Here is a 17,261-nt window from a genome sequence, read left to right as displayed (position 1 = left end):
TTTGGGAGGCAGAGGCGGATGGATCACTTGAGCCTGAGGTCAGGAGTTCGAGACCAGTCTGGCCAACATGGTGGAACTCTGTCTCTACTAAAAAAAAAAAAAAAAAAGTTAGTCAGGCATAGTGGCATGTGTCTGTTATTCCAGCTACTCAGGAGGCTGAGGCAGGAGAATTGCTTGAACCCAGGAGGCAGGGGTTGCGGTGAGCTGAGATTACGCCATTGCACTTCAGCCTGGGTGACTGAGTGAAGCCCTGTTAAAAAACAACAACAACAAAATAAACAAACAAAACAAAACAACAACAACAAAAAAACCAAGGAACATAGGAAAGTGAAGCCAAGATAAAATAAGGATGGGAAAAGGCTTATGAACCAGCAATGAACTCACCTATAACTTCTCACATCACAAATTCTATATGTTCTTTAAAAAGATACTTCTAGTTCCTGAAGTGATGTTACTTTCCCCACCTGTTGCTTTCTTCTGTAAGTCACTATGTTGCCTTACAAGGCTCAAGGTGGCTAGCAGAGATGGGGAAAGAGATTCTCTTTTTTATTTGCCAGCATTTGCAACACGTCTCGACCTGCCTTGGGTGCAGAGGGAAAGCTGCTTGATATGTTATTATGGTTCAGGGTTGCTTACTAATTCTTAGAGTGAGCAGAGATCTGAAGTAACCCCAACCACCCCCTAGCTATGGGAGCTTTCAACATTATCCTTAGCAGGTGAGCATCAGTATCTTTTATTCGTGTTCACTACATATAAAGCATTTGCTGGACTTGGACACATGTTATGCACTTGGGACAGAAAGAGCTACCATTTGCAGTTCTTGTCTTTGAAGAGCTTAGAGATAGAGACCTGTAGGATGCTGGTTTACTTAATTATTCAAACATGCCTTTGTAGCCTCCTAGAAATACTAAATGTGTACTTTACTATTACCGAACTGCATCTCTGTCTCCTGACTTGTAGACATGTCCATAATATATTGTTAAATGAGAAAAGCAAGGGGAGAGTAATGTAAAAAGTAGGATTCTTTTCCTATAAAAACATATGCCCCTCTGCCAAATATATGTGTTTGTGTGCTACTGTAGGTTTGCATAAGCAAGGAGAAGATATGTCGAAAGATCTGCATCAAACTATTAACCTTGGTTAATATTAACAATTGGTTGAGATTGATTAGTAAGGGGAAGTTTAGGGGAGAGGCAAGAGGATTAGCTTCTCCTTTAAACAGGACAAATGCTATTAATTATGATAACAATGCAAAGCAATTATTAATTGCAATAATATTGCTGTTAATACAATAAGCATGTATTGCAATTTTAATTTGAAAGGCACTACTTAAAGTTTTAGAATCACAGTTAACAAATGAAAGCTGTTTGTTTAGATCTAAATTTCTGGTTTTTGTTTTGATCAGCACATCATGCAGCGAATTCAGAGGCTTCAGGCTGACTGGGTCTTGGAAATAGACACCTTCTTGAGTCAGACGCCCTATGGGTACCGGTCTTTCTCAAATATCATCAGCACCCTCAATCCCACTGCTAAACGACACTTGGTCCTCGCCTGCCACTATGACTCCAAGTATTTTTCCCATTGGGACAACAGAGTGTTTGTAGGAGCCACTGATTCAGCTGTGCCATGTGCAATGATGTTGGAACTCGCTCGTGCCTTAGACAAGAAACTCCTTTCCTTAAAGGTATCTGTTTTCCGCTTGTTGATTCCTAAGATAAAGTACATTAGCAGTAACTCAGAGTGAATTCTAGAATCCTTGATGGAATGAGAAGTCCCCATTTAGAAATGGAGACTTTTGGTATATTTTTATTATGAATATTAATTGAAAGATTTCATGATTTGGAATGTCAACCGTGGGCAATAAACTTAAAGATATGTGGCAAAGCATTCATTAATTGGTACCTGATTTCTCAGCCTTGAATGCACATTAAATTAAATGCAACATTTGTTTGTGAAAAATGAAGGAGGAAGTTTGTTTCAGGTATAGTATGAGAATTGTGTTTTGTAATGAACTGTGTTTATTTCTTCTTGTTTCTTCGACCATGAAACATTACAACCTTCTGATCTGAGAGATGGTGGCTCTTGGGTTGGAGAAGGGAGTTGCAGCAAAGTGGTTCTGAAGTGGAGAGTGGGAAATTCAGACCTATCAAGATGAAAAAGCATGAAGCAGAAATGCATTATTGTTATTATCTGTGAATCTCAGCTCCATTTTATGTAGCATAGCAGAGCTTTTGTTATGCTCTCAGCTCAAAATACTTCTGGGACTCTCAGATGTTATTTCAGTCTTGGTGTTCTTAAGGGTATATGGGGAAAAAGTGCTAAACTAGATGAAGACATTTTGTTCTGATATCACTCATAACCAAGTAAACACAACAAAGCAAAAACAAAAAACTTTGTTCTCAGGCAACAAATGCTTTGTTCCCCCCTCAGAGCTTTATGAATGGTCCAGCCTTTGATACAACTGGGGTAAAGAAGTAAAAGGTTTATCTTGTAATGGAAGTAATAGAGATATTTGGTTCTATTTTTGCTGGATATGCTGAACTTGAAGAAAGCAAGACTTGTTTATACCCTCTCAGTCTCCTTTTCACTTATTTTTTGGTTTGTTTTGTCTTCTGAGCCTTCTACAATGCCTTTGTCCCATGCATTGCCCTGCTTTTAACTAGTTTCCTTCCCCAGCAATTGGATGAAGGAGTTCAGAAGCTGATGCAAAAGTCTGATTTTTCATATTTGCACTTCTAGTATAAGGACACAAAATGAAGTATGATTTGAAGATATTGCTCTGTGTAATGGATGTATTTTCTCTGAGTGAACTCCTTTGCTTTTTCCCATATAGCTCTACCTGCTTTTGGTGACCAGAAATTTTAACAGAAAGGTCTGAATGAATTATTGATTGGGGTCATCATTAAAAAAATTCAAATCAACATATACATTCTCATAGTAATCCTTTCTGTTAGAGATAAATGGTGAGGTGGGGATTTTTTTTTTTTTTTTTTTGAGACGGAGTCTTGTACTCTTGTACTCAGGCTGGAGTGTAGTGGTGCGATCTCGGCTTACTGTAAGCTCCACCTCCCGGGTTCACGCCATTCTCCTGCCTCAGCCTCGGGAGTAGCTGGGACTACAGGTGCCCGCCACCACGCCTGGCTAATTTTTTGTACTTTCAGTAGAGTTGGGGTTTCACCGTGTTAGCCAGGATGGTCTCAATCTCCCGACCTCGTGATCCGCCTGCCTCAGCCTCCCACAGTGCTGGGATTACAGGCTTGAGCCACCGCGCCCAGCCCCGAGGTGGGGAATTTTTTTAAGAGGCTGTGTTTGAATGCAGACTTTGAGAGTATCAGATTTATTCTTCCACTTACATGTTTTAACTAAATTTGTACTGAGGAGTTAAGTTCTTCAGCTGTGATGGATTGGGTAGACAGTGGTGGAAAGTGACCTGAAAGAGCCCTGGGTAAGTAGACTGGATTATTCCCAACTCTTCATAGCCCCACTTCTCTCCAGTAATAGGACTGTCGTTACACATCCGCATCCTTTGTCTGGTAACTTTGCTGTGCCCTCCCACTGTAGCCGGTTGTACTTCCTCATCCCTTCACTCTGGACTTGGTTATTTGACTTGCCTTAGTCCATGGAATGTTAGTAGAGGTGACACAAGCAGAGGCTGGAAGTGTGCTTGTACCATTGGGCTTGCTCTTCCATGTCTTTGCCATAACCATGAGAATGGCATGCCCTGGCTAGCCTGCCAGTCCCAGCAGAAGGATGAAACACCTGGAGCAGAACCAACCTCACTGACTGCACGGTGAAGCAGAGCTGCTCCAGTCAAACCCATTCTAGATCAGCTGCTCCCTAGCTGACCAACAGAAGTTATGTATTCCGGGAAGATACATAATGGCACTTCAAGCCACTGTGTTTGGGGTGTTATTCTATTCTATTACTGTGCCGTTAGCTAACTGATACAACCTTGAATGGGGAAAGACTGCAGATAACCCGCTGACTATGTGAACACTGGTAATTAGGCATTCGTAGTGTTACCATGAAGACCTTCATACATCAGGCCAGTCAGATTCTCCTAGCTCCCAGGTACTAGGCTGAGTTACTAACAACGAAGGCCATGGCTATTTTTCTGCCATTCCTGAAATGAAGCAAAAAGAGCAGGTTGCCTCATGGGACTCAGGATAAATGTCCACAACAGTGTACTGCTGGCTAAATGAATGGATATTAGACAAACAGAATGAAAGTAAATCATTGTACTGATCACTGGAGTCGCCCAGCTGTTGAAGTTTCACTGAGGTACTTGAACTGTCAAACCTGCAAGAGATAAAAACTACCTCCTTTTGCCTCTGCCCTGGGCATGAGCAGAATGCCTCTTGTCCCAACTGGTTCCGTTCTGCCCTTTTGTTCTGTGATTATGTTGCCTGATTTGGAGCTAGAACTTTCAAGGCCCTTTAAACAACTGGAAACTTAGAATGTCTCTACTGAAGTAAGCACCTTACAATATTTGCCAATGAGAAAATCTGTTCAATTATTTAAATGCTTATTAAACTCTGAGTGCATTTATATTGCACAAACATGTCCTCTGCTTAATGCTCTCCAGGAGTTATGGAGGATTCAAATCAAATTAAACTGTGCTTTCCTCATGGTATAATTAAGGAGCAATATGAATGATTAGCATATAAAATTAACTTAGTTTTCAGATGATAAAGACAATTTTTTTTCTCCTTTGAAATCACTGTTAAAACAATCAGGGAAACTCCATTTTTTGAAGAAACTAGAGAACATCTGTGGCTAGGAACCACAATATAAAGACAGAAGTTGGATGGAGAAATGGCAGTTGACATATCAGAGTGGAGAGAAGTCACGCTGTCCTGGAGAGGGAAGAAATGGAAGAAGCCAGTGATTTTCCTGATAGAATCCCAAAAAGGGACTGGAGATGTGATAAGCTGAGGAAGGCAGGGTGAGGAAGGGGCTGGAGTGGAGAGTGTTTGGAAGTCTGTTGAAGGAGTATGTGGATATAGAGATTCCCACCCTACACTACAGAGGCAGGTGAGTGCCCCTTGTGCCTTTGCCAGAGATGAGAAAATATTTTTCTAGAGAATTTGAACCAGGGAGGTTATGGAATTGAGAATAGCAAGTATAGAGGAGGGTGACAGTGAGGTACCCCATGGAAACAAGGGAGATTACGTGAAAGCCTACACATTGAACAGTGAGATCTACAGTCTCTCTCCCATCTTCAGCACCAGAAAGCCATCAGATAGGAAACTGAAGAATTCTTCTTCAGAGAATGTGAACCACCCCACAGAAAAATCCCAGATGGTGACATTCAGTAATTCTCAATGAAAACACTGGGTGGGCACCAGATTGCCCTGCAGTGAAGCCAACCAATCTGTGTCTCCAACCAGCATTTTAATATCTTATTCTTTAACATGAATGAACACAAAGGATGACCAGACATTTGAGGACAGACTCCAGCATGAAAGAAAGGGCCTGGAGCAGTGGCTCATGTCTGTAATCCTAGCACTTTGGGAGGCCGAGGTGGGAGGATTGCTTGAGGCCAGGAGTTTGAGACCAGCCTGGGCAACACAGTGAGGCTCCCTCTCTAAAAAAAAAAAAAAAAAATTAGCTGGTTATGGTGGCACACACCTTTAGTCCTTGCTACTTGGGAGGCTAAGGCAGGAGATTGCTTGAGCCCAGGAGTTCAAGGCTGCAGTGCATTGTAATTGAACCACTGCACTCCAGCCTGGGCAACAGAGTGAGACTCTGTCTCTTAAATAAATAAATAAATAATTTTTTAAAATGTAAAAAAAAAAAGAAAGAAAGCAAAACAAATAATACAAATTTAAAATGAAGCTGGAGGAAATAGAGCAGAAAATGACTTGAAGGACCCTGTTCCAATATTCTTACAGAGATAAGACGAGACATTATATCTATGAAACAAAACCAGAATGCTGCAATAACAGAACAATCAGTCAACAAGAAGGAGCTTTTGGAAATTAAAATTTCAATTTTTAAAATAAATAAATCAATAAAACAGTTGGATCCTAAAGTAGAATAAATATCTTTGTTTTTAGAAAGAGGAATGACAAAAAGGAGATGATTTTGACTTCTGGAGAATAATTGTAACAATTCCAGTAGATCATATAAAAAGTATTGGGAGTGAGAATGGCACTGGACTTCTCAATGGAAACTTTGGGAGCTAGAAAACAATATTTTAAATAAAATTTAAATATTTTAAATAAAACTAATTTGCAACCCAGAATCTTCAGGCCCAGCCAAATTAAATAGGAAAATAGAATGAAGACATTTTCAGAGGTAAATCTCAACAATTTTCACTCCCATGTACCGTACTTTTCCCCCCAGAAATTGCTTAAAGCTGTGCTCTAGAAAAATCAAGAAAAAAATCAAGGAAGAGGGAGTCATGGAGTTCAGCTCACTGGGGGTACCATATAATAGGAGGGGCAGAAATCTGCACAGTGATGGTGAGGGGAGCCCCAAGATAACAGATGGGCAACGGGCCTAGTGGTCAGTCCAGGCTGGTGCAGGCAGCAGAGGGCTCCGGAAGGGCCCATTCTTAAAAAACAAAACCAGACAGACACACGAGGAATAAAGGTGTGATAGTGTCTGGAACGCTTGACCACATAATGGTGAAGACATATTAGGCTCAAAGAAAACAAAGCAAATGAAAGAGAGGCCTGTGGTGAGGAATGGTGGGAAATAGGTTTGCAGAGGCAGGACGAACTGGATTGGGATGTTTGTGTATATGGGAAAGTACAGAAAGAGAGATCCCCACTGGCTTTTGGTTTGAGTGACTGCAAGGGTGGTGTTGCCATCCATTTGGTTGAGGAGACTGTTGGTAACACATTTCCAGGGGAACCTCAGGAACTGAGTTTTGACGCTTTGTTTGAGGTGTCTATTAACATCTGTGTGGAGATCTTCATTTGGCAGCTGAATATGTAGTCTGGAGATCGGTAGTGAAGTCAGGGCTGGAGATATATTTTTTAGAATTGACATATACGTGTATGTGTGTGTTGTGTTGTGTGTGTATGTGTGTGTTGTGTGTGTGTGTTGTGTTGTGTGTGTGTAATAATATAATATAGTATAGTATAGTATAATATAATATAATATAATATAATATAATATAATGTAATATAATATATATGTATATATTGAGACCAGTCTGGGCAACATACTAAGGCTCCGTCTCTACGATATTATTATTGTTATTTTAAAATAGTTATATTAAAAATTCTCTACATATAATAATACACACACACAACACAGCACACACAAACCCACACATATATGATTTAAAGCCTCAAGAAGAGATATCAAGAGAGTGAGTGAGTGTGGACAGAGAAGAGAAGAGAACCATGGAGCAAGTTCCTAGGGCTCTCTAGCATTAAGAGGGAAGGGAGATGAAGGGAACCAGTAGTGCTAAGGTAGGAGGAATACAGTATCTTAGGAACCAAATGAAGCAAGTGTAGCCAGGAGGGAGTGATTAACTGTGTCGAATGCTGACAATAAGTCAAGAGAGATGAAGACCGAGAGTTGACCAGTGGATGTAGCCATGTAGAGTCGTTGGTGTTCCTGACAAGAGCAGTTTCAGTACATGGTGGAGATAAAACCCAACTGGACTAAGTTTAAGAAGTGGGATTGGAGACAGTGTGAATAGACAACTCCTTCAAGGGGTTTTTGCTATAAATGGGATTACAAAATTGGGCAGTAGATGGTAGAGATAGTGAGGTCAAATGTTTTAAGATGAGAAAAGCAACAGCATGTTTCTTGGCCGATGGGAGTTATCCAGCAGAGATAGAAAGATTGATGATGTAGGAGAGAAATAGCATTTGCTAGAGCAATGTCCTTGAGCAGGTGAGAGGGGATAGGATTTTGTGCACAAGCAGAAGATTGGCATCTAATATGGGCATGACAGAAAGAAATCAAGGTCATCGGTTGGGAATGAAGATGGGTGAGGTGGCAGGGAGAGGAGGAATGTGAAATCTTAGAAGAGTACCGGAGTGACTGAACTAAGAAAATACAGCATGGCTTGCTAGTCAACATGAAAGGCCAGTGTGAGGTTTGTGGTCATGAACTTTAAGCAAGGCCAGACAGTGTGGTTATATATTTTTTCTCTGGCGAGGTTTAGCTGCATGAGTGCCGGCACAAAGTAGGTAGAGAGTGGGACTTAATGTTATGTTTTTGCCATGAAAGTTTGACCAAGGCAGAGAGGGGCAAGGGAGTTAAGGGTGTATGCTAGTAAGCAATTGGAATGATTGACTGGAATTTAAGCCAAATATAGAGTGAAGTGAGGATATTATGGGGGTGAAGGACTATGAAAAAGTGAAATATTCAATAGATTAGGGGTTCCGGTGGGATTGAAGGATTTTGAAGTTTAGAGTAACAGGCCCAATCTGAAAGACAGGGATTATTGTCAGACAGAGGAAAGTGTAAAATCAATCAGAATCTAGTCACTCTTTTTAGTTCTGTTCAAACACTGTCTTTTTCATAAAGCCTTCCTTGGAACTCCAAGATTTTGCTTCTCATTCTATCCAATTTCTAGAGGACTTTTATGTTACATTTGTGGCTGGTGGCACATTTTGCCATGCTCATGTATTTGTTTTATCTCTCCCCAATCCAACTAAAGTATAGGCTATTTCAAGGGAAGGGCTGTAATTATTATTCTTTGTGTCTCTGTAGCATTCCTAGGGCAGACTCTTGAAGCTAGACTCAGTACAAAATTGAAGACTTAAATAAGGTGAGAAGCAAGAAAGATTTACAGTTGTTTCAGGTTGGATTCCCCAGGAAGCACCCACTGATATCGAGCTTAGCATTCAGGTCACTTACTAGGGAGTGGCCTTGGATCAACACAGGTATCACGGAGGGGAAAGAAATAGTGTTGGACCGAGGGAGAAGTCGAGCTGCAGTGCAGGTTCAACAACGGCCTCAGCCAACCTCTGGGGAGCTCTGGAGATATGATGGCTTTTTAGGGAGCCCCCAGTACCCGTGTAGGTCAGCACCGGATGTAGGACACTCCCAGGAGGCGCAGCTGAGACAATTCCTAAAGTGACTGACGGCTCTCCCAGCAGCTGAGGCAACACACCCTCCTGTAGGGGAAGTGGGTGATGTATCACACGATTCATCAGAGCACTTTCATTGTTTCAAAATTCTGTGAGGAGTAAGAAAAAATATAAAAGACTTCTGTTTTCAGAGGGAATGGAAGAAGGTGGTTTACATGGGTGAGGACTGTGGGAGGTGTGGTGACTTTTGAAGCGGAAGTGGTGTGGAATAAATTTTGGCATAGTTTCACTTGCTTTGGTATCTTCCTTTCTTTATGGCACATCTATCTTTTTGCCCAATTAATAGAAAATCATGCTATTTTTCATCATCACAGTATTTTTTTTGCTACCTTTTTATTGTTGTTTTTACCAGACTGTTTCAGACTCCAAGCCAGATTTGTCACTCCAGCTGATATTCTTTGATGGGGAAGAGGCTTTTCTTCACTGGTCTCCTCAAGATTCTCTCTATGGGTCTCGACACTTAGCTGCAAAGATGGCATCGACCCCGCACCCACCTGGAGCGAGAGGCACCAGCCAACTGCATGGCATGGTTAGTCTGGGCAATTTCCATGGCACTGTAGCTGTAGGCTCTGCCTGCAAGGAAAAGGTTGCAAAAGCCAAGTAAAGACCTAAAAATGCCACAGTATCCTTGGAGCAGAGTGTTTATGATAGAACATTCCTTGGCAGGCATTGGGTTTTTGAGGAATCCCAGAGCTAAAAAGAATGATTCTGAACTGGTGCCATGGCTCATACCTGTAATCCCAGTATTTTGGGAGGTTGAGGTGGGAGGATCACTTGAGCCCAGGAGTTTGAGACCAGACTGGGCAACATAAGGGGACTTCATCTCTACAACAAATCAAATAATTAGCTGGGTGTGGTTGTGTATGCCTGTAATCTTAAGCTACTCAAGAGGCAAGGCAGGAGGATTGTTTGAGCCCAGGAGTTCGAGGCTGCAGTGAGCGATCATTGCTCCATTGCACTCCAGCTTGGGCGACAGAGGGAGATCCTATTAAAGAAAGAAAGAAAGAAAGAGAGAGAGAGAGAGAAAAGAAAGGAAGGAAAGAGAAAGAAAGAAAGAAAGAAAGAAAGAAAGAAAGAAAGAGGAAGAAAGAAAGAAAGAAAGAGAGAGAGAAGGAGAAAGAAAGAAAGAAAGATTGATTGCTGGTTTGAAGCCATGTTTGACTGAGCTTAATTAAAATGATAAAATTATGTAAAAATTGGATTACAGGAGCATCGGATTCACTTGGGCCCAATGGGAGCACATTCCCCCAGTACTGTAAGGAGGTGGAGAGAGCAAACCCCTTCTTTGAGGTCTTTATAAGTCTGAAGAACATGGGGCTTTGGGAAATGGAATACAAGAGGTGTGGGGGTGAAGAATTTCCTTGTGACTTCAAAGCATTACCGTGACTCCAGTGTGACTATGACAGTTTGATGTGTTGGTTTTGATGTGGCATTTTTGACATGGGGGTGGGGATATTTTGATGCTGCCTTAAAACCCTGCTATTATTACTAAGTAATGGGTACAACACACAGCCTCATTTTCATCCCCATTCCTGGGCCCACACTCCATCCCTAATCCCTTCCCCGGCCCCTACATCCTCTCCTGACTCTGACTCTCTTCCCATATTTGATCTTCATTCTGTCCCCACATCTTCACTAACCCCAACTTGGAACCTCATGCTACCCTTGAGACTTCACTCTCCCCGGTGCCTTCATCCCTCCCTGAAGCTCACCCCATCTGTGAACTGATAGCTTATTCCCAGCACCCCTACTCATTCCTACCCATTGCCCTGTCACTGACCTTCACCCTATAAAAGTCCAAATGGCCACATTCTATGTCCTCTATGACCCTAACACACCTCCCGTTATCCATTGGCAGCTCCTAATGGGCCAGGGGAATGTGGTCAGCATCTCATTCATTCACTTGAGCCCAAGTCCCCAAAAAGCATTCAGAACATATTCACAAGAGGAGAGGCCTGGGTGATCAGTAGCAGAACAAAGTTACTTATTTATCAGTCCAAATATATGAAGCCACAGTGATTAATGTATTTAGACTGATAAATAAATTTGTTGAGTGAAGATCATTATTTTCCAGAAACAGACCCTTAATAGATTATCCAACCTTGTGAATATGTTCCTATTTCAAACAAGCCTATTTTTTCTTACAACAAACATATTGAATTTTCATTTATGAATTTATTCATACTATGTCTTTAGGATCACAGACTCTGAAAATATTTATCTACTATGTGTTAGGATGTATGCTAAATATTTATCCACACATTATTTTACTTAGGTAAATCAGGAGGTCTTAATCTAGTGAGTAGTCTTCAGAGAGTCCTCGTGATGAGATGATAGAGAGCCCTAATCAGAAGGAAGTTTTAGAGATCAGCTAGTTTGAGCTTCTTATTTGATACACAAGGAAATGGAGATCCAGAGACACAATGTTATATAGATCTTGTACAAGGAATTTTTCTTAGATACTACTTGATCAATAAATAATTACTATCCAAGTGCCTTCCTTTGGGAGTTTTATCATTACAGATTAAGGATAAAATGACTACACAGAGTGAAATAGAAGATCAGACAGGCTTGGACTCCTTTCTGAAAATAAATGTATGCTTTTAAAGTCCACAAAATATTTATTCAAATGTCTTCTTTCTAATTTATCCTTAGTGATATCCTTTTGGAATTACATACACAAATAATCAATACTTTGCTATTTGTCCACATTGCATAAGCATGATTGAAAGAGTTCTCCAAAACAATTAGCATAAAATGTTAGTAAATCTTTTGTTCATTCATGTAGCTTCCCATATTATTCTCAATTAGTAAAATGCAGTTAATTCTAGCTGATTGTATTTCCCTATTGATGAATATAAAATGTGTTTTGGCGATGGTGATTAAACATTACTTTTTCTCCCTTAGGATTTATTGGTCTTATTGGATTTGATTGGAGCTCCAAATCCAATGTTTCCCAATTTTTTCCCAAACTCAGCCAGATGGTTTGAAAGACTTCAAGCAATTGGTAAGCACCACTGTTATTAATGAATAAAACATAATTCCTTCCTACTGACAGATACTACATTTTAAAATTCAAAATTTACAATTTGGCCGGGCACAGTGGCTCACGCCTATAATCCTAGCACTTTGGGAGGCCAAGGCGTGCAGATCAGCTAGGGTCAGGAGTTCGAGACAAGCCTGGCCAACATGAAATGGGGGTTTCATGTTTAGTAGAGACGGGGTTTCAATCAAATCAGCTGGGTGTGGTGGCAGGCACCTGTAATCCCAGCTACTTGATAGGCTGAGGCATGAGAATCACTTGAACCTTGGAAGTGGAGGTTGCAGTGAGCCAAGATGGTGCCATTGCACTCTAGCCTGGGTGACAGGGTGAGGCTCCACCTCAAAAAAAGAAAAAAAAATTGTAATTTAAATGTATGATTTAAATGTATAATATACTTTATTGACTTTTATTCTTGCTTTATTGATTAGTTGTTTACTATTTTCATCTTTGTAGTAAGCCCAGTTTATTTTCCTGAATGAAACTGTATTTTCAAATGGAAACATAAAATAGTACATTTCATGTTTGCACATCCTTAAAAATGGTTTGAAAATATTTTCCCAGAGTCCTGTTTGAAGCATGTAGAATGCATTTCAGGAGGAAACTTTACTCAACAAAGCATGTTGGCTAATGATGAATATGATGTCCTTATAATGATATCAAAATATATTCTTCAGTTTTTCTTTTCCATCTCTGTCTTTGCCATCTTCTATTTTCTTCCTTATCCAGATATTATTTTCCTTTAAATCTAGTACAATCTCCGCCAATTTTCCAAAGAAGTAAGAGATCAGGATGAAGAGAAAGCCAGATCCTTCAAGATTTAGAGTCAAATAAATGGGAATAGACTAGACCAGACTAGGTCAGGCCAGGCCAGTCCTAGAAAATCTATGCATCTATGGTGGAAGAGAGGGGCTTGGGGTTTGGAGAAAGAAAAGGAGAATAACTTCTTACCTTTGTACTTTCACCCTACCCAGAACAAAACAAAACAAAACAAACTCTTCAGGCGTCAGGGAAAGAGGAAAATTAGATTGATCTTATTGTAGAATCCAGCTTAGGGGGCTGCTTTGAAGGCAAGAATTTCATGCTAGAAATTGCTTATTAGCCACACAAACTTCTTGGAGCAAGATAGACTTGTATTACTTCTAAACAGTGGGAAAAACACTGCCATCATAACTCACACTTTTGCCATGAGTAAAGAATTTGTCTAGAATCTTAGAGAAACTTCTACCTGAATTTCAGATGCACATGATTGGCAAATTTCATTTCCTAGTTTGAAAGAATGACTATAATGGTGTTATTAATATGAACTTCTTGGGCTTCTTCCTTGCAGCATGTTTTCCTTACTTTGATGGTAGCCTCAAGAAACTGAGTTTGGCTTTCTTTCAAGGATTTTGTGCCCTTTTATTATTTCCTGTACCAGAATGAACTTATGCCAATAACTTGCACCTTCATGCAACTTTAACACATGTACTGCCGCTCCTATTGGTATTTACATTTCAAACCATATCTCTAGTTGTATAAGAAAAAGTTGTGTCTCATGGTAAAGGAATTATAGATACCAATAAACAGACAAGAATATTGTTTTTGGTGGTGGTTAGGGCTTTCTCAATGTTCCTAGAATCATATTACGTATGATTGATTACTAGTTGGTTTATTTTTTACCCTTTAAATTTAGCAATTAAAAAAAGCTATCCTAGGGAAGGTTCATTTGGTTGTCTTATAATATTCATGTGATCTCTTGTCATCTTGTAACATACAATACATGACTTATGTAGGCCGGTGGTTCTCAAATTTTAAAGTGCATCAAAATCACCTGGAGGGCTTCTTATAACATAGATTGCTGGACTCTAACCCCAGAATTTCTGTAAGTCTGAGGTGGGACCAGATAACTGACAAGTTCCTAGGTGTTGCTGATGTTGCTGGTCAGACATCACACTTTGAGAACCGCTGATATAGGTCACTCTAGGTATCCCTTTCCCATAGCCACTTGATATACTTCATCTCTACTCTGTTTGAGTATTTCCCTTTAAGCTCCATATCTCATCTAAGGCATTCTTCATGCAGCATCTTGGACCTATAAGTATTTACATCTGCACCTGTGTTCTCCCCTTCCACCCACCTGTCCTCTGTTTTTTTCATTCTCTATCTCTCCACGGTTCTGTTGAGTTTCTACCTCTAAGGAGGTTCTCACCTGTAAGTTTAGAGCCACATGTGACTCTTCTCTCTTCCTGCTCCAAAATGTACACACCCCTGTTCGACCCACATGTTTCTTGTCATGGGAGTGGCCATGCTTGCTGTTGCACAATCTTTTAAAAATTATGGACTCACATGCTAAGATTTCAAACTCCTGAAATAAGGTTACATTATGAGTCTTGATCAGATAAAAATAGTTCATCTATTGTATAATTGTCATCTACAGAACATGAACTTCATGAATTGGGTTTGCTCAAGGATCACTCTTTGGAGAGGCGGTATTTCCAGAATTACAGTTATGGAGGTGTGATTCAGGATGACCATATTCCATTTTTAAGAAGAGGTAATGTGTGTGTGTGTGTGTGTGTGTGTGTGTGTATGTGCGTGTGTGCGCGCGCAGCCTGATTTTGGAGTACAACGGTGGGATATGATAAAGTACACAGATGATAATGAATTATCAGCTGTCTTTATATGGTACAGAGCTCCCTCTTCTTGAAGAATGACACTTTCTAGTTTACTCACTGGAGTAATGCGCGTTGTTACAAGTTGGGTCTTTCTTAATAGGTGTTCCAATTCTGCATCTGATACCATCTCCTTTCCCTGAAGTCTGGCACACCATGGATGACAATGAAGAAAATTTGGATGAATCAACCATTGACAATCTAAACAAAATCCTACAAGTCTTTGTGTTGGAATATCTTCATTTGTAATACTCTGATTTAGTTTATGCTAATTGGTTCTAAAATCGAATTCAAAAGTCAAGGCATCATTTAAAATCATCGGATTTCAGACAAATGCTGTGTGGAAACATCTATCCTGTAGATCATCCTATTCTTAGGTGTCTTTGGTTATCAGATCAATTATAGAATAATTATGTTGTGATATTGTGTCCTAAATTGCTCGTTAATTTTTATTTACAGATTGAAAAAGAGGGACTGTGTAAAGAAAATGGAAAATAAATATCGTTCAAAAACGCTTTTAGATAAACATGATGAGGCAAAATCAGGTTCATTTATTCAATCATAGTCTTCTAAACAGTTCTTAAATAGTGGTTGGAAAATGTAGCCTTCATTTTATGATTTTTCATATGTGGGAATCTATTACATGTAATACAAAACAAAGATATAGTTTGAAGGCTCTCAGATGTCTTTGAGAAATCTTTGTAGGGTTAATTTTATGGAAATTAAAATCAGAATTAAGTGCTATGTTGTGATGTCTTTTATTATACAAAAGAAGAATGATATAATTTAATGCGCTATCCAATTTTTGTAGGGTTTTGCAAATTTAACGTTCTCATTGTGCAAACAATAGTCGATAACAAAAATTTTGGAAAATGAAGAAAACCATAATCCCATTGTATTGACAGAATCGCCATTAGTTCGCTTTTTAATTTTTCCTCACTTTTTCTTTTCTTTCTTTCTTTCTTTTTTTTTTTTATTTTGAGATAGGGTCTCACTGCCCAGGCTGGAGTGCAGTGGCATGATATCATGGCTCACTGCAGCCTTGACTTCCTGGGCTCAAGCGATCCTCTCAGCTCTGCCCGACGTGTGTTTGGACTACAGGCGTGCACCACCTAGCTAATTTTTTTGCCTGGCTAATTTTTTTGGCATTTTTGTGTATATGTGGTTTCTCCATGTTGCCCAAGCTGGTCTTGAACTCCTGGGCTCAAGCAATCTTCCTGTCTTGGCCTCCCAAAGTGCTGGGATTACAGGAATGAGCCACTGCATCCAGTCTCCTCACGTTTCTTAAATGCAGATTTTTCTTATAAAGGTATAATCAAACTGTATTACAATTTTTTGACCTGTTTTTTCCTGTTAAACGATGTAATTACCAGGCATATATTTGTTGTTTTGGTTTTGGATTGAGGTGAGGACAGAAACAGACTGCTGAATGTGAACTCTAGAGTCAATATTAAGGTAACACAGTAGTACAGCAGTAGTTGTGACAATTTTTGTGTAGGTAGATTATGGTATTCAGTTTGGTTTGTTACTTAGAACATTTTTTTTCTGGAAATACATAGGCATTCATAAGTTGTCTCTAGCTACAGGAAACAATGATCTAGAAATACAAACTTGATCAATTAAATAATTAGGAAATTGTTCCTGGCATACAGATGAAGTTAGTTGGGGCCACTGTGTTCTGTGTGTTCCCTGTTCAGACAAGATATTTAGTAAACACTCAGTGAATTAATGTGCCAAATGACAATGGAAGTCATTGGGGAAGTAATTTACTTGGTAAAACATAGTTTTCAGGTAAGAAAAGGATAAAAATAGTTTCATCTATTTGACTATGCAAATTATATAGAAGAATATAGCCAGAATTATATATGTATACTTAGATATATTTTATGCTATATATAACATTTATATATAAATATATAACATTACCTGTCTATAATTTCACGTTGGTAAATTTTATAGAATTAGATTTTTCTAGGATTCTTTTTTATTTTCCAAATGTCCTTCCAAAGTCATGCATGTCCTTCCAAAGTCTTGTAAAGGAATATCGTGCCTCTGTAAATTAATGATATTAAGAGCTAACACTTACTGAGTGCTAACTCTGTGCCAGACAGAGTCACATGTGCTTTATATGTTTTACTAACTTAATCCCCAAAACAATCGTGTGAGGTGGTGGTATTTGTAAACTTACTTTATGATGCTCAGAGTAGTTAAGTGTATTCTCCAATATTACATAACTAGTAAGTGGTAATGGTGAGATTTGTACCCAAGAAGTCTAGCTCTAAAGCTTATGCTTGGGAACTGCTCTAGAATATTACCCCTTTACATGAAAAGAACTATGCAGAATATTCCTGATGCCAAATGCAAAGCAATAGTTGTATCTTGAAATTTTTATAGGTCATTTCAAACTGGGGATGCAGTCTTAGGTCATTGCTGCCACGATTCACCTGACAACTTAGGCTTCAGAGACACATAATTTCCATTCAGAATGATTACTCTGCCATAGCG

General features: G+C 39.5%; 1 protein-coding gene across 2 annotated transcripts in view; it reads left to right on the top strand.

Moving 5' to 3' along the window:
- The window catches only part of QPCT (glutaminyl-peptide cyclotransferase), a 28,856-nt gene extending 13,356 nt beyond the window's left edge, over window positions 1-15,500 (top strand). For both annotated transcript variants that reach the window (XM_011935965.1, XM_011935966.1), the window contains 5 exons: window positions 1,406-1,684; window positions 9,415-9,591; window positions 11,970-12,069; window positions 14,522-14,638; window positions 14,860-15,500. In XM_011935965.1, coding sequence (XP_011791355.1) covers window positions 1,406-1,684; window positions 9,415-9,591; window positions 11,970-12,069; window positions 14,522-14,638; window positions 14,860-15,005 — 819 coding nt within the window. In that variant the 3' untranslated portion in view covers window positions 15,006-15,500. The remainder of the gene's footprint in view (window positions 1-1,405; window positions 1,685-9,414; window positions 9,592-11,969; window positions 12,070-14,521; window positions 14,639-14,859) is intronic.
- The last annotated feature ends 1,761 nt before the right edge of the window (window positions 15,501-17,261 follow it).

The sequence above is a fragment of the Colobus angolensis genome, unplaced genomic scaffold, assembly GCF_000951035.1.
Source record: "Colobus angolensis palliatus isolate OR3802 unplaced genomic scaffold, Cang.pa_1.0 Scaffold15, whole genome shotgun sequence".
NCBI lineage: Eukaryota > Metazoa > Chordata > Mammalia > Primates > Cercopithecidae > Colobus > Colobus angolensis.
The sequence above is the reverse complement of the archived record's forward strand: the minus strand, read 5'-3'. Positions and strand labels throughout refer to the sequence as shown.